The 22,891-nt window shown below is 43.1% G+C and overlaps 1 protein-coding gene across 1 annotated transcript; it reads right to left on the bottom strand.

Annotated features, from left to right (window-relative positions):
- Window positions 1–2,374: 2,374 nt before the first annotated feature.
- On the bottom strand, window positions 2,375–16,992 carry PPIC (peptidylprolyl isomerase C). Its single transcript, XM_080678024.1, has 5 exons — window positions 16,785–16,992; window positions 10,798–10,911; window positions 10,000–10,093; window positions 7,440–7,624; window positions 2,375–3,021 (listed from the first exon to the last, which is right to left on the bottom strand). Exons 1-5 carry the CDS (start codon window positions 16,908–16,910, stop codon window positions 2,893–2,895), a joined length of 648 nt encoding a protein of 215 aa, XP_080534150.1. The 5' UTR covers window positions 16,911–16,992; the 3' UTR covers window positions 2,375–2,892.
- Between the last annotated feature and the right edge of the window lie 5,899 nt (window positions 16,993–22,891).

The following is a 22,891-nucleotide window of genomic DNA, read 5'->3' as shown; positions in this document are numbered from 1 at the left end:
TTAAATCCCACCATTTGCATTTGATTTCTGTCAGTTTACATGTTGTTGCATTTGCATTATGAGTATATATTTACATAAGTGAGATCATGCTGCATACAGAATTTCTACTTTTTTCTAGAAAACATCCATTTTCTCATGTTACTCCTAAGTTCTGTAGCGTCAGTCTTAATGAATGCATAGTATTCTATTATGGGATGTATGTTTTATAACCATTTGGGGACATTCAAGTTGCTTCCAGTATTTTGCTACCATAAATAATTCTGCAATTCACATCTTTATACATAAAACTTTTCAATATTGCTGTATTGGACAAAGACTTGAGGTTGCAAATCACAAAAAATAATTCACCCTGGCTTAAGCCAAAAAGGAAATGTATTGGCCTGCACGGCTAATAAATTAGGGTGGAGATTGGCTTCAGGCTGCTGGACTCAGTTTTGTCTTCAGGCATCCATCTTTCTGTCCCCTGGTCCAGATTCCCTTGCTGCTGATTTTATTCTCAGACCTGCTCCTTTACATCCTCACAGAAGAGACAGCAGCCCTTTCCTGGAATTTCCAGCAGAAGTCCCACAATTGAGGCTCGCTAGCACCCCTGGGGTCAAACACCTATCCTTGAGCCAGTCGCCAGGGTGAGGGAATGTTCTGCTTGGCCAACAGGACAACCCTGCTCCCTCTCCCACCTCACTCCCCATCACCCTGGCACTGCACACATGGACTTTTTGCTGTTCCTTGAACCCACCAGTCTGCCCTTCACCCAGAGCCACCGCTCTTGGTTTCCTCTGCCCCCCATAACCTCACAGCTTACTACCCACTCACATCCTTCAGCCCACGCTCAGGGACTTTCGGGATCACCTCTCCACTTTCTAACCTCCTGCCTGCTCCATTTCTCTTCATAGATTTATTACTACCTGATGCTCTGCTATATATTCATGTGGCATACATGTGAATTACTTGTCTTTTCCCCTGGGAACCATGAGGGCCGACACTGTAGCTCTATTCAGCCCTCAGTAAATACATGTCAAGAATTAATGAATGAGCCCTGATCGGTTTGGCTCAGTGGATAGAGAATCAGCCTGCAGACTGAAGAGTCCCAGGTTCGATTCCAGTCAAGGGCATGTACTTGGTTGCGGGCACATCCTCAGTGGGGGGTGTGCAAGAGGCAGCTGATTGATGTTTCTCATCGATGTTTCTAACTCTCTATCCCTCTCCCTTCCTCTCTGTAAAAAATCAATAAAATATATATATTTTTAAAAAGAGTTAATGAATGAGTTGGCCAGGCTAGGTACATACTTATCCATAGGGTCAGCCTACACCAAGGACAAGAACTGCTTGAGGGAATGGTGTGATACCCCAAAGAGAATGGGGGGCAGGCATCCCCGGAACACAGGGGACTGGATGATGCCCAACACAACTTCAGATCACTTTCTAAATCAAATTCCAAGGACTGGGACTTCAAAGGTTAGGAGTGTTTTGAGTTTCTTGATATGTACTTCAGCTCCCTTTAAAAATAATCTTTGTCCAACGCAGACCACATCATGCCCCTCCGCAGCTTAAACTGGTAACTCCCCATTACACTGTGACTACTCTGGCCCCAAGGCCCGACATGACCCAGTCTCACCTGACTCCTCTGACCTCTCAGGATGCAACACGCTGGCTTTGGCTTCTGCCCTGGAGGGAGCCCACTCTCTCTCACCTCAGGATCCTCACCCTTCCCCTTCCCTCTCTGCCTAGCAGGCCTGAATGCGGGTCTGGCCTGTCCACCGCCTGCTCTTCCTTCTTCAGCCCTGAGCATGAATGTGCCCGCAGGAGGCCTTCCTTGGCCACTGGAACATCACTGCCCTCCTGGCTTCTCCAGAGAGCTGTGGGGATTAACCCCCCATCAGCAGTTAGAGTGCACATTTCCTCTCATCTCTCTTTGAAGCCATTTTCTTACAATGCAGCTCAAGAGATGGAATTTTTTTGGACCTTCACTGCATGGGACCCAGAAAAGAAGCAATAGGCTATTTTCTAACAAGATACCATTCCCATGTGAACAAGAGCAGGCACAGGTCATTACAGCCAGGAGTGTCACAATAAGGCCCCAACAGGATTTTACTTTCTCAGCTCATTTATGTAAAAAAGATTCCTTTTTGTTGCCACTGGACTCAAGGGACCTTTCTGAAAACGTTGCATTTAGTAAAAATTAGGGACTAATCGGTTCAAGTATTTGGAATGTGGATGGGCATCATTTCTGTGCATTCTCACGCCAAATTATTACATTATTTTAGTACTGTGATTTATAGAACCCTCTCCAATCCGTTGTTAACATTAGAGTGTGTATGTTTTTGTACATTAAATTTTAAATAATTTTTAATAAAAAAGTCTTGCAAAAAGAGTTGATCTATATAAAAAGTATTTAATACAGAGAACATCAAAGCACCCTGAATCAGGTAAAGGTTCCTATGACATATAACAGATTATACTAATCAAATCTCCCTTTACCTAAAACAAATTCTGTTTAAATACAAAATAATACACTTCATGTCCCCATCTTTTCCTGACAAATCTTCAGTATCACCTAACATGGGGATCACATTTAATTCTGCAAAATAATGACTGTGTTCTTCCAAAGAAAATAGCGAATACAAAGTTTTCCAGTTTAAAAATAGCACCATTGAAAGAAGGGGTATGTCTTTTAAGTACAAAGTCCCTAACCAAGTGATTTAACGAAATTCATGCAAAATAAACTTTGGTTGATTTTTATAACTCTCCTGTGATCTGGAGTGGAAAACAGAAGAGAGTAGAAAGACAAAGCAAAACAGTAACTTTGAAGAATCAAAAGACCCACACGCAGCACGCACGCACGCATGCACGCACACCCTGATAGAGTATGTTCCTTGTCTCCTGCCAGCTGCATCACCAATCGGGGACCTCAACCACAAAGGGTGTTTTCACGTCTATCTTGCCACTGTTGACGATGGAGCAGTCGGTGAGCGGGCGGTCGTGGCCATCAGTTGCCTGAAGTTCTATGGAGTGGACGACTGTCTGGTGAGAGAAGAGCAGACACGAGGTTCACTTCTGACTAGCAAGTATGGCAATCAAAAGTGAAATCAATGCCAAGTCTAAAAGCCCAAGTGGGAAGTAAGGTTTTTTTCTATGATAACAAAACCATACAAGCTAAGTATGGAAAACTTAGAATATTCCAGAAATTTATATATTAAAGAATAAAACTGACCCACTACCTTACTGATTAGAGAACATATTTATTTCCTCATTTCTTTTTATTCACATTTTATTTTCTGAAAAAAAAATTAGATATTGTTGTAAACACCTACCTCTAATTAAAGATATTTCTACTCATTATAACCCTAAGTAACAGTAAACATGGAGTTTGAGTCCATTTCAACTCCATCTGTCATAGGTCCAGGCATCACCAAATGGGCCAGATTTAGAAGGGGAGATTGTTTTGGGTTTGCCCACTTAAAAAATGACCCAAGTCGCCTGGCTGGTGTAGCTCGGTGGTTGACCATCAACCCATTAATCAGGAGGGCAGGTTCCATTTCTGGTCAGGGCACATGTCCAGGTTGCAGGTTGTGGGTTGTGGGCTCTATCCCCAGTAGGGGGTGTGCAGGAGGCAGCCAATCAATGATTCTCTTATCACTGACGTTTCTCTCTCTCTCCCTCTCTGAAATTAATAAAAATATATTTTAAAGAAACAACACCTGACCCAAGCCATTAATCCATAGTTGAGTCTAACACTAATGTAACCCCAATCCCACAGGGATGCACAGGCTTCTTTCTCTGCCACAGAGATTTCACAGGCCCACATATCACCTCGTGTCACACTAAAGGAGGGAGGCCTGGCCAAGGACTGAGAAAGTCAGCTTCTGGTATTTCCCAAACACGGTTGAGACACAAGTAGCAACAGAGTGTCTGAGTGCCTTGGACATTCCAACCTCTGGCTGACTTAGATCAATTTAAGATAAAAGGCCGGTTTCTTCTAATAATATATATTTCTAAATAGACTGTGTGTGTGCACATATGTGTACCTAACACAGTGACTACACATCCGAATAACCTGTGGCACTTCAAAAAAATGCTTATTTAATGGTTAAGATGGAAATTCCCATGTTATGTATATTTTGCCACAATTTAAAAATTCTTGTGGGCCCACCTCTGGAGGTTCTGCTGTAGCTCTGAGGTGAGGTCTAGAGATCATCTGGATCACTTTGTTAACACAACCCAGATGATCTTTGGAGCATCACAGGATGAATTCAGGAGATTCCCTAAATTTCCTTAAACTGTATGAAACATACACACACTTTTTTTTTTTTCCTGGAGAGAAAGTCTATGGTTTTCTTTAGTTTTTTAAGGGTTTAATCTCCAACATTTACAGGGAACTCATACAACTTAACAAAAGGAAGATGAACAATCCAATAAAAAAATGGGCAAATGACCTAAATAGGCACTTTTCAAAAGAGGACATAAGAAAGGCCAAGAGACATATGAAAACATGCTCCAAGTCACTAATCATCCAAGAGATGCAAATCAAAACGACAATGAGGTACCATCTCACACCTGTCAGAATGGCTATCATCAACAAATGACAAGTGCTGGTAAGGACGCTGAGAAAAAGGAACCCTCCTGCACTGCTGCTGGGAATGCAGACTGGTGCAGCCATTGTGGAGAACAGTATGGCATTTCCTCAAAAAATTAAAAATGGAACTGCCATATGACCCAGTAATACCACTTCTAGGAATATATCCCAAGAAATCAGAAACGCCAATCAGAAAGGATATATGCATCCCTATGTTCATAGCAGCACAATTTACAATAGCTAAGATTTGGAAACAACCAAAATGCCCATCAGCAGATGAATGGATTAGAAAACTGTGGTACATCTACACAATGGAATACTACGCTACTATAAAAAAGAAGGAATTCTTACCATTTGCAACAGCATGGATGGAACTGGAGAGCATTTTGCTAAGTGAAATAAGCCAGTCAATGAAAGAAAAATACCACATGATCTCACTCATTTATGGATAATAAAGAACATTATAAACTAATGAACAAAAATAGATACAGAGGCAGAGCAGCATTGAACAGACTATCAAACTACAGCGGGAAGGCTGGAGAGGGTTGGGGGGGGGAGGTAAGAGATCAACCGAGGGACTTGTATGCATGCATATAAGCATAACCAATGGACGCAAGATACTGGGGGGTAGCCGAAACCGGTTTGGCTCAGTGGATAGAGCGTCAGCCTGCGGACTGAAGGGTCCCAGGTTCGATTCCGGTCAAGGGCATGTACCTTGGTTGCGAGCACATCCCCAGTGGGGGGTGTGCAGGAGGCAGCCGATCAATGTTTCTCTCTCATCGATGTTTCTAGCTCTCTATCCCTCTCCCTTCCTCTCTGTAAAAGATCAATAAAATATATTTAAAAAAAAAAAAGATACTGGGGGGTGTAGGGGAGGCCGGGGGAAGGTCAATGGGGGAAAAAAGGAGACATATGTACTACTCTTTGTAATACTTTAAGCAATAAAATAAAATTTAAAAAAAAGTTTATAACCCATAAAATGTTAAGGACTTTTCCTCTAAGACCAGGTAGCAGGTCTCCTAGGAGACATACCAATGGATAGAAGGAAATTGTTGCTTCAATTAGAGCAATAAGACATACGACCTAGAAGAGTGGAAGAAAAACCAGGACCAGAATAAGAGCACCCAAAACCTGTACTCTTCAGTTTTCTTACAGCTTAGCATGATGTTCCTTAAAAAAATATTCATTGAATGGATGAATAAATCAGTTTATATTTAAACTATTTAGAACCTGGTTAGGCCCAGTAGTCAAACACCCAAACTCATTTAACACATGCATGTCCATGTTTAGCTCATTCAAAAGCAAAATTTAATCGGAGACTTGAAGAGTGATGACGTTCATTATCTTTTAAGACTAGATTCTGGCCTGTGTGGCTCAGTTGGTTGAGCATTGTCCCATGTACCAAAAAGTCACTAGTTCGATTCGTGTAAGGGCACATGCCTGGATTTCAGGCTCAATTCCTAGTAGGGGGCGTGCAGGAGGCAGCCAATGGATGTCTCTCTCTCACATCCATGTTTCTCTCTCTCTGTCTTTCCCTCTTCCTTCCTCTTTCTCCAAAAATCAATAAAAACATATTTAAAAAAGAAAAGACTATATTCTTTTCAGGGCAATTATGGCTCATGAGAACATAGGCATGTCCTTTATTGTGATGGAATGTGAAGTGACATATTAAGTGATATGTATTTGCCCTATTCCCCTCTCATCCCACTTGCTAATGAGAATTCTATCTTTGACAGCTCAGGTTGGGCACTTCCTTTCCTTGTAAAGGAGCTTCTGTGTAGGCCAGCTCACTTCTGGCTTTCTGTTGGGTAGAATCAGAATAGCAGGTGGAAGTTGTGGAAGAACTGCACTGAGTGAGATTGATTTATTTAGGTTTGGATGAGGGATGCAGAACAACTCACAGGAAAACAAAACAAAATGAAATATGGAAGACAAGGAAGGTCCAGGGTTGGGTTGGGCAGACCTTACAATAGCCGGGAGTTGAGAGAGCTACTTTGGGCAGTTGTTAAGGAGAAGAAATATTCAAAGTGGAAAAGAATGAGGACTTTAAGAAGTGTTCCTATGGATTATGAATTGGATGCCTTTGATATTTTTTGAGTCAGCAGCATAAATTTGAATTCTCTTTAGTAATATTGAATGCTATACTGTGTGTCTCTAAAGGTGACTTGTGTCTGGACTGAACCGCATGGGGCACTAGGGTTGCTGTTTTTTTTAATTGTGGTAAGAAACACATAATGTAATATTTACCATCCTATCCTAAGAGTAAAGTTTGGTAGTGTTAAATATATTCACATTGTAGTGCAACTAATATCCAGAACTTTTTCGTCTTGCAAAACTGAAACTGTATACCCATTGAACATTAACTCCCCATTTCCTCCTCCCCATGACCCCTGGCAACCACTATTCTACTTTATGTTCCTATGTGTTTGACTTCTTTAGATACCACCTCATATAAGTAGATTCATACAGTCTCTTTATGACTGGCTTATTTCACTTAACTTTCTCAAGTTTCATCCATGTTGTAGCATGAAACAGGATTTCCTTCCTTTTTACGGCTGAACAATATTCCGTTGTATGCACACACAGGGCCCTAGTTTTATTTGGTTACCTTAAAGAGAGTTTCCATTTATAACAAGTAGTGAGATATATTAACTTAAGTACTCAACTTCTCCATGTCAAGTCCTCAGCTTCTGCCCCAATGCTCCTAACAATTAAAATGTCATACCACTTATAATTTATTCACCTCTGAAAAGGCCAGTCAGCCTCTTATAATAATGGATCTCTAACAAGCACCATTAAAATACGCATCGAAAATACTCATTTTAAATATAAAGCTTTGAATGAGAAAAATAATATATCAAGTTACCATGCCATCGATGACTTTTCCAAATACCACATGTTTGCCATCCAACCAGGAGGGCTTGGTCAAGGTGATGAAGAACTGAGAGCCATTGGTGTCAGGCCCAGCATTGGCCATGCTGACCCACCCAATGCCATAATGCTTCAGTTTGAAGTTCTCATCTGGAAATGTCTCACCGTAAATGCTTATACCTGGTGAGACAGAACAGGAAAGAGGAGATTCAACAGTTGTTATATGAAAGTCAGTTCTTCAAAGGGAAACATGAGGTTTTAGTAGAATTGGTAAATAGGACCCGATAAGAGTGGGAAATGGGGAAAAGATAGTAAAACATAAGGAGAAATGAAAGGGAGCATAAAATAACTCCTTAAGGAAGCAGGGCACTGGGGACTGAAACCAACGTACATAAACAAAAGCCTTAAATTTGACACAGGATGGCAGCATACCCTCTGGCTTCAAACCAAGGGCAAACCCTGACCAACTAGTTCAGTGATCTCACTGTAAAACGAGAAGTAATTGAAGGGCAATGGTAAAGCCACATTGAAAGGTGGATGAGCCATTTCATGGCTCAATCTCTGTCCTGAGGTCCAGGGTACCCTCTCTTGGGTCACTCCTACCTCAGCATCCAACCAGGGTACACTAAGCACTCAATACCCTTCGCTAATTCTCAAAACAACCCATAGAATAGGTATTCTCAATCCTGGTTTGCAATGAGAAACCCAGGTTACAAAACTTGAAAACAGCAGAACAGAACTTGACCACCTGGCTTTATGGTTCTAAAGCAGGTGCTCTTTGCTGCCTCAGCACTGAGAGCAAGAGCAGCCAGCCTGGAAGTCATTAGGCACAATGACGTCAGGCTCGTCAAAATACAGAGGATGATGGCGATTGGGAACACCCAGTGATCCAACCTGAACAGAGCGACCAAAGGCAGGCACATGGGCTAGAGTTCTAGCAAAGCAGCCGGCAGAACAGAACACACTTTCCCCATAAAACAAAGGCACAGACCATGAGAAGTATGTGCTCCATCCTCCAACACCGTGAGTGCCTGTCATGGTCACCCTCTCCCCTTCTGCAGGGCTCCCTATCCATCCACTGCCAGCCCCAAAATCCTGGCTTTGTTAGGACCGGAAGTGGATATCAAAGGCAAGCTGGTTGATCAGTGACATATGAGGTGACCCGGCAGGAAAGCTCTGCCCACAGAGGATTTTAGGCTAAATTAAGTGATCCACCAGGTCCTATCTCCAAAACTTAGAGAATTTTAACTCAATTCATGTATGTACATACTTGCACCTGCACGCCAAGCGTGTACGCGCGCGCACACACACACACACACACACACACACACACACACACACACACACACTGGGCAGGGAAGGCAGTGAGAAAGAAAAATATAGAAAAGGAGACACAGTAAAGCTCAGTCACCATTCCTGCTGGGCCCTTGGGGAGGATAGTGGGATGTCAGTCCAGGAGGGGAGGGTGCGGGGAGGGGCAGGGCGTTGCTGATCCTTGAGCTGCAGGCTTTTCCAGTGAGACCCAGCTCCACAGCAGCTGGGATCCCTTCCCTGCACGTCCCCACCAACCCCATTTACCCAGGTTACCTGCTCCATGCTACATCCCCACAGCTTGCAGCATTTTTGCAAGGGCTAAAGGTAATCTTCCTGAAGTGCCTGGCAAATCCAAACATGTAATGGTAGGCATTTTGTTATAAATAAACCATTGTAATAAACGTACAATTAGCAACAGTGCTGGAAAGTGGCCTAGGTTTCTTGAAAAAGTTAGCAGTTTAATATCCACCAAAACTGGCATTTGTAATTAAAAGTCTTATGTAAATTTAAATTCTGTGTCGTTGTATGTACCACGTGTATTCAGGAAAGGAACTCACTATTTTTCTGAAGGAAAATAGTCCAGGGAGCTGGGTAACTGGAATCCTCCATCAGAAACAATGGTCAGGGAGATTTGCAAGTCTACAAATTTAATTAGTTGTACTTTATAGAACTCTAACTTTATTTATAAAAATTAATTTATATTATAATTTTGACAACTCATCTATTAAGTTTTTATTATTAGAAAAGCTGACAATGAAATGAAAGAATTTTGAAAGGGGATAAATTCACCTGTAATCCTGCCATCTAAATGCCAATCTCGTCTTTCTAAAATGATGCCCCCAGTCCTCCTCCACCAACATCCAATTTGTAGCCAGCTGCTACCCCCCTAAACACAGTGTTATATTCCACCTTCCCTTCCTGTGGCAGACAGCTTTCTGTACTGCTACATACCAGTAGTCCAGCATTTTAATAACTGCTAAATAGTCTACTAAATGGACATATTTCCGCCAAGGGAAGATAATGAATACCAAAGTAATACTATTTAAAATTAGAAGGCCTTGCTCATTCATATCTACCAACATTTGGCCCCCAAAACTTTATCCTTCCTAAAGAATTCATTTGGTGGTTTTTATGACTTTGTTCCTTAAATCTGAGAACTCAATATACTGGGTGAATATACTGGCTTAATGTTAGGTTTCAGTTTGTTAAGTGGAAAAGGAAAAATACAAAAGACAATTTACCGCCAGTGCCATCCCCATTGGTGAAGTCTCCTCCTTGAATCATGAAATCTTTGATGACACGATGAAATTTGCTTCCTTTATATCCATATCCTTTCTAAAGAGATTATGTCAATTGAATATATAAGTAGATATAACCCATACTGAAAGATAAACCCCAGTGTTTATCTGAAAATAACAAAACGAGAAAATTATACAAAATACCTACAGAACTTGATTAGGCCTCTGCAATAATTCACTGTTAGGAATTATCATTAACTGATCAAATCAATAAATATAAGCAAACAGCCAAAACCGGTTTGGCTCAGTGGATAGAGCGTCGGCCTGCGGACTGAAAGGTCCCAGGTTCGATTCCGGTCAAGGGCACGTAACTTGGTTGCGGGCACATCCCCAATGGGAGGTGTGCAGGAGGCAGCTGATCGATGTTTCTCTCTCATCGATGTTTCTAACTCTCTATCCCTCTTCCTTCCTCTCTGTAAAAAATCAATAAAATATATTTAAAAAAAATATATATATAAGTAAACAAACAAGCCATGGAAGTAAAGTATTAATGGGAAGAACTAAAAAGAGAGTAATCTGCATTTTCACTTGATGACGGTTTCCCCTCGATTTCTAGAACCCCAAGGACACCGAGGGCCTGAAGAATACAGATTTCAAACAAAAATGAAGTAAAATATTGCAAGATGTCTCAGGTCCACCTGACCTACTAATTAAATACTTTTTTTCCCAGAAGACATCTTTATCTTGACTTAAGATAAGGAAGATCCAATTTGTGCACAAAGGAAATAAGCTGAGACATACCTCCCCTGTGGCCAAAGCGACAAAATTGTCCACAGTCTTGGGCACAACTTTTCCAAAGAGGCCAATCACTATCCTGCCAACATCTTTGTCTCCGATCCTCACATCAAAGAAAACCTGCGTGTGGTTGAAAGGCAGAGCAGAAGGTTATGTGGAAACGCCGTGTATACAAGGTAAGTGAAGAGGAAAATCTGTGAATGGATCCACATCTGAAAGCCCTGCCCACCAGTGTTTTACGGAGGGGTCATGAAGGAGCATGATATACGTTAAAGGAACTCGATTTCCATGTTTTGGGTGTCCTTTGCTCGCACATATTCATTCAACAAACATTTATTGAGCACCACTGAAGGGCCAGACACTGTGGTAGGTACTGGGTTTCACATTTGACTCGATACTGTCAGAGTCGGCCAGTAAAGTCTTCAAGAATTCCACTTCCCCACACACCCAGAGGAGCACGGCTGCTCCTTCCTGTTTCCCAGTTTGTGGGTGAAGGTGAGAGTGGAAACTTTCTCTTCTGAAAGAAAACGCTCTCTCATCTTGGCAGAAGGAGAAAAACTGGTGAGGAGATGACCAGGCTAGCCATCCAGATTTAATTTTGGAACTTCAAAGAGTGCCACATTCCCAATGAGTTCTCAATAGACACCTGCAGCCAAGGGGACTGCAGAAGGTGATCAAATTGCACGCAGTCCTCCCAAAGGCCTGCCACTCCCTCCCAAGCACAGCAAGGCACCAGGTCCCCAGCCTGGCTCCAAGTACAGCCAATGTGACACTCAGGTCCTGACAAAACCTTTTCCAAGCATGTCACACTGGTGGCCGGTGGGCCGCATGCCTCGTTTAGTGGCCCGCCGGCCACAAGTTTGACATGCTTCGACATGTTACACAAGTAACACGTGTTCTTTTACTGTCCCAACATTTTAGGACAGAAAAAAAAACACATATCCAGAGGTAAGTGTGAGTCGCTCTTTTTGCAGATAAACTTTAAAGGTTCTCTTGGACTTTAAAAAAAAAAACAACACCTTTCATTTGAAATGAAATTATATACATTTTGCTTCACAAATCACTCTGTGAAGATGATTCTGAGACAGAACACTTGAAAAGGCCATGGAGTCGAAGGGCATTCTATTTGCCAGTTTAGATTATATGAACCAATTTAATGTTTGAATGGATGGGGAAAAAAGACATTCAAGAGATGGCTTTAAAAAATATAAGAAGGGTTGTCAAAGAAAAAGGATGTCTTATAGTTGAGAAAAATCATGAAGTAAAGACTGTCCACCTTCAGTTCAAGATAAGAGCTTCTGCCAATGCATCAGCTCGTCTGCCATGAGTAATGTGATATTTAGTGTTCCATGTGGTGTTTTACAATTTTCACATGGCAAAGCAGCAAACACTGTGTTAGTATTTATCCAGTACTAGAGGCCCGGTGCACGAAAATTCATGCACTGGAAGCGGGGTCCCTCAGCCTGGCCTTCCCCCTCTCACAGTCTGGGAGCCCTCAGGGGTGGGAGGTGACCTGGCAATCAGGGTAAGGCAACACCCCATCATACCTCTGCTGCTGCCACTGCCGGCAGCGCAAGCCTCGGCCGGCCCTGGTTACCTGAGCCTCGGGTAGTCCTGGGCAGCTGGGCAGCTGCCATCTGAGGCTTGCCTGCATCTTGGGCTGGCCCTGGGTGGCTGGGGGGCTGAAGGGACTGGGCGCCACCATCCTGTGGCTGTGGGTGCTGCCATCTTTGAGGGCATGACAGTCAATTAGCATATCCCCTCTTTATTAGATAGGATAACTGTAAGAATGCATGAAAGACCTTTAGCTAAGGCAATGATGTAGAGGAGAGCAATGCAATGAGGCTGAGTTAACCCACACGTGAGCCTGGTCCTGCCGAGCTAGTCTCTCCAAAGGGATTTCCAAGCCAAGGAGTAATTCTTTAAGGGGCTATAACGAAGTGGCACCGGGAAAAGAATCAGGGACATAATTTTGAAGAAATACTGTATAAGATACTAGAAAAGCCTGCCAGACTTTTAAAACAAAGCAGAGCAAATAAAGCCCGTGAATGTTTAGAAAGCAAAGAAAATAAAATCTGGGAAGCCTGAGAAGATGAGAAGTGCTTTTCATCCAGCATAACTCAGTAAAAATCTTATTGTCTTACCCTCAGCCTAGCACACATACAGGGGGTCCCCCAAAAATGTATATACACTGTAACAGCTGCTAGCTCAATTTTGAAAATCAAATGTATTTTAATAAACACTGCCTTTATAGTTACTGAAAGTGTGTGTATACACTTTTTTGGGATGCCCTAAATTAATACAATTTTTCTCCCAAACTGCGGTATCCTTTAATTTCATGAGTGATGGATAGCAAGAATATATAACAGAGTTCTCCCAACTCTAATGGAAATGGAGCTTCCAGTCCCATAGAACAGAAAGTGCATATACCAGTAGCTTTAGTACAATGGGAAATCGAGTTTTATCAGAAGACGAGTGCAGATAAAATAGGGTTAGAGGTGCTGATTATCCGCAGGGACCAGGGCAGGCTTCCTAGAGTTGGTACTTGGATCCCATGTTGCACTTTAGGAGTGGGCATCTCAGTCACTTCTTGTTTTCCCTCGAAGCTGCCCTTGAAAGTGATTTGAAAATTATGGGGCACTGGAGGTGGGGAGAGGTGAGGGAAGAGTGAATAGGCACTCAGGTAACCTGACCCAAACCCCTGTAGGGTTAATCCTCTTCCATCTCCACAGTAAAGTGAGCTGTGATGTCAAGGAAACCCAGCTCCACCACTAACTGGCTGGGAGCTCTTGGTCCTCATCTGTAAAACAGACGATCCCTTCAGGTCTGCATTGCTGAGGGGGGATTAATGACACCAATAACTCTAACAACGGAGCTCTTCAATCAGGAACACCTATCAGAGCTAATTACTTTACCTGCTCTCACATCCAGGATGCAAAACTTTCAGGAGCAGATATTATTTCCATCTCCATTTTACAAAGGAGGAGCCAGAGCCTGAGACATCAGATAACCTGCCCAAGATCAAGATCACCCAGTCAAAGATAAAATACAGGAGGCCCAGTTAGATGTGAATTTCAGATAAACAATGAAGAATTTCTTGGTGTGAGGGTGTCACCTGCAATATTTGGGAGCAAGCTTCACCTGGGAAGCTTTAAACCTACCAATGCAGAGCCTACCCCAGAGCAAGTGAGTCAGCACCTCTGGGTGCTTTCTACTTTCACAAGGTAGAAAGTGCCAGCATGCTATGAAGAGTACAGCTGGAAGGGGGCGGCATTACTTTCTACACTCTGGGTGCCTGGCTATACAGGACCCATGGCTCTGCTGGAAAACGCAGGGCTGCAAGGGCCACTTCAGTGGATTTTGAGGCCAGTGAGCCAGAGCCCCCACCTGAGCCTCTTCGGCTGGGCAGGAAGCTGAGGCAGTGGCCTGACAGCAGGATTCAGAGACAAGGTGAGTGCCATTAAAGGGCCCTGCCAGCGGACAGCACCACACACCTCATTTACAGATTCCTGTTTTTAGAAATCAGAGGAAAAGAAAAAGACGGCTAGGGAAAAGAAAACAGTGGAGCAGCGGCCAATTAATCTACTTTTCCACACTCAGAGAAATCATTGTTAATGTCTCCATTTTCCAGTAGATCTTGTTGCTTTAAAAAGTTCACTGAAAATGTAATGAATTCAACAGAGTGGAACCTGAAGAAGACTTGCCTATATAATCCTAGAATAGAACACCTGGAAACTTCCTCAGTGACAGCACCTTACACCAGGGGCTGAGATGCTCCAAGCTCCCCTCCTGCAGCCCCTGCTTCCTCCTCTCCTCTCTCCCTCCCTCCTCTAGAGTTTCCCAACGCAGGCACCCCCAGAGGTGCTGACTGACTTGCTCTGGGGTAGGCTCTGCATTGGTAGGCTTAAAGCTTCCCAGGTGAAGCTTGCTCCCAAATATTGCAGGTGACACCCTCACACCAAGAAATTCTTCATTGTTTATCTGAAATTCACATCTAACTGGGCCTCCTGTATTTTATCTGGCAATCCTAATCCTTTTCCCCTTTCCCCCTATCTAAACTGTCAGCAAGTCTTGTGATACCTCCAGAATCTATATCAAGTCCCTCCTTGCTCCCCATTTCCCCCATTACCGCCCTAATCCAAGCCACCACCATCTGGACTCTGGCATGGAGCCCAGCATGGCCTCCCAGTTCACTCTCCGGAGATTGAGCGACCACAGTAATTGTTTAAAAGTACATATGAGATCCTGTCAAACCTGTGCTTAAAACCCTTCGGCAGCTCTAACTTCACTTAGAATAAGACCTCAAATTATAAGACTAATTGCCTCAAAACCCACACTCCTAACTGTGACCTCTGAGGCCCTGCAGGATCTTGCTGCTGCTCCGCCCCAGCCTCATCTGGAGCCACGCCCCTCTCATCCCTGCCCTGAAGCCAAGCTTCCCAGGCAATCCATCCTCTTAATGGGAGGATGGCTTTCCTGTCTGGAGGCCTTTGCACAGGCACTAAGTTTGCCTCCCTAAGTTTTTGCCAGGCTGGATTTCTTCTCCTTCGGGTATTTTTAAATGTCACCCAATCTATATTGGCGTTTATTTCCTTCATCATTTCATAATTTCATCAGTTTTATGTTTATGGCCGTATCCTAAGAGACTCAAATATATTTGCAGACTGAAAGAGCCCCCATCCCCTTCTTCAGCTCTGTGGCCTGCACAAGCCACTTCCCAAAACTAGATAAGCCCAAAAGATCAAGGGGCTGGGAGTAGAATTTGTGCTGAGAACAATCAGGCTAAGTTTATCTCAGGCAGCCACCCCCCTTCCCCCCCCCCCCCCCCCCCCCGCCAAGGCCTTGTGGTTCACTCAGGGTACATCAGATATTGGGCTGAACTTCCCCCTTCCAGCCCCTTTGACACCCCCTCGCCCGCTCTCAGGTGGGGTCTACGGTAGATTTAAGGGTTCTACTAGTTCCACAGTACCATTTCCACGGTGGAACACGGGGCTGGTTGTTAAGACTGCTTGAGCGGCCCCTTCTTCCAGATTCCAAGAGACTACCGCCCCGAAGTTTTTCTAGCAGTAGTAATTAACAAACAGCCAAAGCATCCCCTCCCTTCCCCTCAGTCTGTCTCTCCCTGCACCCTGCCATTATCTTCTAACCTTGGGTAACTATGCTGGAAAAAAAAACCCCGAAGCCATGAGGGTAGTCCTTGGCAAGTTTGGCAGATTTCCCGTCCCCCCCCCCCCCCCCGCCACAATCGAGACAAAAAGGCCGGCCTCACGTATACACGTGCTGCCTATATCTGTCGCCAGCACCATCTCAAGCCCAGGGGCTGCCCACCAGCCGCTTGAAGTCTACAAGCGCACCGCTCTCTCCCAGGGGAGGACCAAGCTCCAAATGAAGGAGGGCAGGCTCTCCGGAGCACGGTTTGTAATGCCTGCCCGGACACCACCCACCGCCGGCGCAGGAGCTGGAGCTGGGCTCTCCCTGCAGGGTGACATCCGCCGGCGGGCGCCCCTTGCTACCTCTGAGCTCGGAGCACGTCTCCCCCTCACGTCCCCGTCCCTCCCGCACTCTTCCTGCTTCAGCTCCCAAGTCCCCGCCACGCCGAAGGAAGTGCATGGGCTGTCTCCTCCCTGGAGAAAGGGCCCACCGGTTCCGGAAGTTTCTCCTAACCCCCGAGCTGGCTACCTCGGACCACCGACCTGGGAGGTTAAGTTCAAACAAAGGGCGGCGGGGGCGGTCTAGGACTCGGGCCATCGCCCTCCCCATGTCATCCGGGAGAGTGCCACCGCCCCCCCACCCCCAGCACTTCCACCACCACCGCGCAGGCGATCCCCTCGCACCAGCCTAGCACAGCCTCCCATCCTCTGCCCTCCCACCCCCCATACCCCTACCCCCACCCCAACCCCCCACCCCCAGCTACCCGACACAGGGATCCCAGTCCCCAAAGCTCCCCATCCCTCTGCCCGACAGGAGGGGAAGTGCGTCCTCCACTCGGTCACCTTGGCCGTCACCGTGGGTCCTCGCTTGCGGACCCCCGAGGACCCCGAGGCCCCTGCAGAAAGCACAAGCACGCAAAGCCACAGGCAAAGCCCCAGAGGCGGCAGCAGCCCTGGACCCGAACCCATGGTGAACGGTGGCGGTGGCGGCGGCAGCTCGGGCGCTTCTGCAGGCTCGGGACCGGCGGCGGCGGGACTCCCGGCCGGCTGCGCTTGCGCGATCCCGGATAGAGGGGGTGGGGGGAGACGGGTAGGGATGGGGCGGTCCGGACAGCACCGGAACCCCGGGCGCGCTCCTCCCAATTTTGGCCCAGCGACTGAACTAGGGACTCGCACAGGCTCCCTGCAGAGGGTGCGGCTGATCGCGCCTGCGGCGGGAGCGCAGGTCCGTAGGCCGGGAGCGAGCCCGGGCTGCTGTGCTGGGGCGCGGCGCCCTGGAGAGCCAGGCTTGGCTGGAGTTCAAGAGCTGAGGGGTGCGCTCAGGCATCTCCAGGAACTTGTTGCGTAGGCGCCTGTTAAACCCAACGCAAAGGCGAGGACGCTCCTGACTTGGGTCCGCGTGGCAAGTTGCGCGCGGCTGGGTGGGGGGACTCTGCAAACGAGTCCGGGTCTGTGACCTCAGCTGCCTTGGGAGTAGTCTCCGCCGCCGCTGCCAGGTTCCAATGTGGTATCAGAGCTCTTAGCCAAGTTTTGGACGCTCTCCGAACTTAGGGACCCCTAGATGGGTTAACTCGATTACACATGCTGAATGACCTCTCCTTGAGATGATTCATTTGGGGGATGTAACTTTTACAAATTTAAGAATAATGTTTAGGAAGATTATGTAATGACATGGGGAAATGCAAATGTCGCAAAGAAATTCTGATCTCAACTCTGAAAATAAAGGAATTTTTTTTTAAATGGGAAGAAATGCACCAAAACATTTACAGTAGCTATGGTGATAGAGTTACGAATTTTTGTTTTCCTTGTAATTTTCTGGTTTCCCAGATGTAAGTATTTTATAATCAAGTAAGTATTTTTAAATTTTATTGATTGATTGATTTGAGAGAGACATTGATTTGTTGCTTATTTATGCATTCATAGATTGCTTCTTGTATGTGCCCTGCCCAGAGGTCGAACATATACCTTGGTGTATGAGGAGAATGCTATAATCAACTGAGCTAACCAGCCAGGGCTCAAGTAAGTAAGTATTTTATAATCAAGAAAATGTTATTTTAAAACAATGCTTTTTTGCCCTGGCCAGGTGGCTCAGTTGGTGGAGCATCCTCCCTCCCATATACCAAAAGGTTGCTGGTTCAATTCCCTGTCTGCCCCATAGGGGAGACAACCAATGGATGTTTCTCTCTCCCTCGCTTCCTGTATCTCTAAAAATCAATGAAAACATATTCTTTGGGTGAGGATTTTAAAAACCCAATGCGTTTTGAATTAGGACTTCAAAAGAACTTTTTTTTTTAAAGAATAATATCTCCAAAATTAACTACAAATTAGTAATAGTATTCTCTTGGCTTTCTTAGGAGCTGGTGTCATGACTTTCAAGCCAAGATTTTCCTCAGGTAAGCAGATAGGATTCCTATGTGGAGCTAAGAGTCTATCTAAAATTACATTGGAACTATTCTATACAAAAGGAGTAACCTCAGCGTTTGAGGGGTGGATAGCACACTTCTGAATTATTTTGATAATTCAATCCAATGAAGGATCTAATGTCTATCTTCATCACCTCAAACCCCAACAAAGAAAGGGTCCCCCTTGGGTCTTCTTTTGAAGCAAGCTAAGGGTGTCCGAGCACTTATCCCTCTGAGTGACTGTATGTATTTATTGTAACTGTTTTTGTCTGTCTCCTATCAGAGTTCAATAATAGCTCCAAAAGTAGAGAGCATACCTGTATTTATTCCTTTGGATGGCCCAGATTTATTAAAATGCCTGATATATAGTGATTTCTAGGTAAGTATTTGTTGAATGAATGTAAATGTCTAACTAATTTAATGTGTTTTAATTGGGAAGATTAATAAAAAATAAATGAAAGTGCACAAAATGTAAATGTACATACCAGTGAATTATCACAAATACAAGTAGAACCCCGTTTAAGAAATGAAATATTTGTCAGCTCTTTAGAAACTTCTCCTGTATCCCTCCTAATTAACTAACACTTTTTTCTCCCCAAATTAAATGCAATAATGACTTACTACACTATCGTTTAGTATTAACTTTATATGAATGGAATCATTTGCTCAAATTATGTTTGTGAAATTTATAGTTTGGGTTTTTTTTGTGTTTGGATAACTCTTTTGGTGCATCAGTTTTCCCCCCTATGACTATACAGTTGTCCCAGCACAAGCTTCTTTCCTCACTGCTCTGTAATGCTACTTCTTTTGTGGGACAAGTGTCCATACATGTGTGGGTCTGTGGGCCCTCTATTCTGTATCACTGACTCAGTTGTCTATCTTTGTGCCAATACCACATTGTTTTAATGAAATAGTTTTATAATAACTCTATATTTATTTATTTAAGTACATTTTTATTGATTTCAGAGAGGAAGGGAGAGGGAGAGAGAGATAAAAACATCAATGATGAGAGAAAACCACTGATCGGCTGCTCTTGAACACCCCCTACTGGGGATTGAGCCCACAACCCTGGCAGGTGCCCTTGACCGGAATCGGAATCGAACGCAGGACGCTTCAGTCCGCAGGCTGGCACTCTATCCACTGAGCAAAACTGGCGAGGGCATATAATAACTCTTTATATTTAATGGTACAGGTCCTCTCACTTTGCTCAACAGGTTCTTGTCTGTTCTTGACTTTCTGTACAAACTTGAGAATCAGCTTGTTACTTTCCATAAACTGGGATTTTGATTTTGATTGCATTATATCTATAGATTATTTTTGAAAGATAGCGTATTTGTGATATTGATTGAGTCTTCCAATTTATGAACATGAAATATTCCTCCATTTACTTGGGTCTTCTTTAATTTCTCAAAAATTTTATAGTTGTCTGCCTAGAGGTCTTGCACATATTTCATTAGATTGATTTCAAGGTGTTTGATTTTTATGCTTTTATAAATTATTTCTTTTTTAAACATTTATTCTACTGTCTGTTGCTATTATAGTAAAATTAATTTTATATTTAATCTTGAATAGATAAACTTTGTTAAAATCTTATTCTGAGAATTTATCTGTTCATTATTCAGATGTTCTGCATAGCCAACTATATCTTCCATGAATAACAATTTCTATTTCTTCCTTTCTAATCTTTATATCTTTTATTTCTTTTGCTTGTCTTATTGCATTGGTTAGGACCTTTAGTACAAAAGGAAGTGACAATAGTGGGAGTCGCTTTTTTGTGGATTAAATTTTGTCCCCCAAAAAGATATGTTGAAGTCCTAAACCTCAGGATCTGTGAATGTAGCCCTATTTGGTAGGAAGCGTACAAGAAAAATGTTTAAGCTATGTACAATAACATTTGTTGCATCTAAATCAATGTCCTGAGAGTATGGCATGGGAAACTCAGCTCGCTGAGAAAGATTCCAGAAGGGAAATCTAACCTTGAGTTTCTTCTAGGGACATAGCACCTTGCATACAATATTCCCTTTACACCTGTGAGGTAGGTATTGTTAGAAACAGATAAAACTGAGGGGTGAAAATTCATCTGAAATTTTAACAGACATGCTTCTATGAAATTCAAGTATGATGGGAATTTTACAAATAGTTAACAAAATGAGTGGTCAAAATAGTTAATTTAGGGAATGTGGAAGCATAGGTAGATTTGAGTATGATAATTGGGAAGTGATGAGAAATGGCAAGTAAATGTATGATTCTTGTATGGTGAAATAGGAGATTGCTTAAACATTGATTATATTCCAAAAATTAGGGAAAATCTATTTATGCAAGGGAGTCTGGCTCTACAAAACCCTGATGATTCCTACTTCACACTGCATTGATCTGAGTGTGGATGTGTCTACCTTAACAGGTCAGGCAACTTTAAAAAAAAATTCTCTGGAGACAATATGTTATTAAATTGATCTATATTTTTATGTTCTCTCCTTGTCACTGTTATTTACTATTCACCAACACTGCCAAGTTTTAAACAGTCTTGGTGTAAATGTTTGTTTCTAAGTCTTTTCTGATAGATGTGTTTTATCTAACAGTTATGGACTCCATCGACATGCAGCACTAAAACACAAAAAGAAACTAAAGAGATTTATCAGCATATGAAATGCCCTCACCAGAGTCAGTTGAAATAATAAATCCAAAGTCGAACATTTGTGAAGTTACTAGGAGCATATTTATCTACTTCAAATCATGTTTTGTGGGACTGAATCATGCCATATATTATACTTAATTTAAAAGGTGAAATGAAGCCCTAGCTGGTTTGGCTCAGTGGATAGAGCATTGGCCTACGGACAGAACGGTCCTGGGTTCGATTCTAGTCAAGGGCACATGCCTGGGTTGCGGACTTGATCTCCAGTAGGTGGCAATCAGGAGGCAGCCGATCAATGATTCTCTCTCGTCATTGATGTTTCTATCTCTCTATTTCTCTCCCTTCTTCTCTGAAATCAATAAAAATATATTTTAAAAAAAGATGAAATGCAAATTGATTCTCACTTATTGATAAGGACTTCTCATTGTGTTTAAGGAAACCCTACTCCTGTAGAAGAGAGAAATTCCACTTTAAATACTTCTCTGACATTTGCATTCTTGGTTACAGAAATTGTCTGAATGATTTTTCTTTAAAAATTGGAAACTTGGGAAATCTCAAATTGTTAGTATTTTTAAGTGACATTAAAAGACTTCCAGCATTACTGTTTTTACAAAAACATCTATTTCTGAGTCCAGCTGCTGGTAGTCCAGAGGGAAATTTTTTCTTGACTGCAACTTGAGATATAATTAGCATCCTCACAAATAAACATCCCCCCACAAAAAAAAAAAAAAAAAAAAAAAAAAAAGTTGGCCAAGTCGATTGGTGGCATCTATCTCCTCATTAAAACATCAGCTTGACAAAATCCATGTGTGACTCTGTTTCAGAAAGTTCCAGGTCTTCTAAACATTGGCATTCTTATCATTTTGTGTGTTGGGTGCTGGCCACGGGCTAACAGTGTCTGTGTGGATTTCTCCTTGAATATCTTTTCTCCATCAATTGATAAGCCAGTCGCTCCTAGGAATTCTGGTCACAGCACTGCTTAGGAAAGAAAGCCGATAGCACATATTTGAAATTGTTACAGAAAACATTCCTTCTTTTCTTGTGTTTTTTTTGTTTGTTTGTTTGCTTGCTTGCTTGTTTTTCCTTTTTAAAGGTAAGTCTAAAGGCCACTGAGCTTTCAGGTTGAAATGGTTGGGGCACTAGGGTGGCAGATTAACATGGAGAGAAAAGACACTGCTACTATAAATATAACCTGTATTCACTGTCCTGGGGCTAATTCGTGGCCATAAAATTAAAGTCAAATATAACATAAACTGCAAGTCACTGCTTTCATGTCAATCTATACAAACAAGCTATTGCATTATTTTAGGAGGGAAAACCAAATTCTTAATTGTTTCTTAAACATGTAGTTCTAAGTATGGGCCTATTATGACAAGTAGCAAATTAATTTTTCCTGTATGTATTTATTTTAATAAAAAGGTTAAAATTCAGGAAAATAAGAGGGGAAAAATTTCAAAGTCCTCATTCCCCACAGTAAATGCCGCCGATATTTTGGTGTTTTTCCTTTCAGCCGTTTGGTTATTCTGCTCATCTAACTTTGTGTTTTGTTTTTTTTTTCCATTGAATTCAATTAACATAATGCTCTAGGACCGTGGTCGGCAAACTGCGGCTCACGAGCCACATGCGGCTCTTTGGCCCCTTGAGTGTGGCTCTTCCACAAAATACCACGGCCTGGGTGAGTCTATTTTGAAGAAGTGGCATTAGAAGAAGTTTAAGTTTAAAAAATGTGGCTCTCAAAAGAAATTTCAATCGTTGTACTGTTGATATTTGGCTCTGTTGACGAATGAGTTTGCCGACCACTGCTCTAGGATGTCTTTTATGATAATATGTAAGTTATGAGTTTAAGACATAGTTTTGGAAGATGTAAGATGATTTACAGAAATGAAAAAGCATGAAATCTTGTCTCTCCTGTAGCA

The sequence above is a fragment of the Plecotus auritus genome (genome assembly GCF_963455305.1).
Source record: "Plecotus auritus genome assembly, chromosome: 7".
Taxonomy (NCBI): Eukaryota; Metazoa; Chordata; class Mammalia; order Chiroptera; family Vespertilionidae; genus Plecotus; species Plecotus auritus.
The sequence above is the reverse complement of the archived record's forward strand: the minus strand, read 5'-3'. Positions and strand labels throughout refer to the sequence as shown.

Bases quoted from the DNA above. Each gene is read 5' to 3' on its own strand.
- PPIC (XM_080678024.1), bottom strand. From the start codon at position 16,910: ATGGGTTCGGGTCCAGGGCTGCTGCCGCCTCTGGGGCTTTGCCTGTGG. The intron at 10,094-10,797 runs GTATGTCTCAGC...TAATCTCTTTAG, and splicing joins TCGCTTTGGCCACAGGGGAG to AAAGGATATGGATATAAAGG. The intron at 7,625-9,999 runs GTAAATTGTCTT...CTGTCTCACCAG, and splicing joins CAATGGGGATGGCACTGGCG to GTATAAGCATTTACGGTGAG.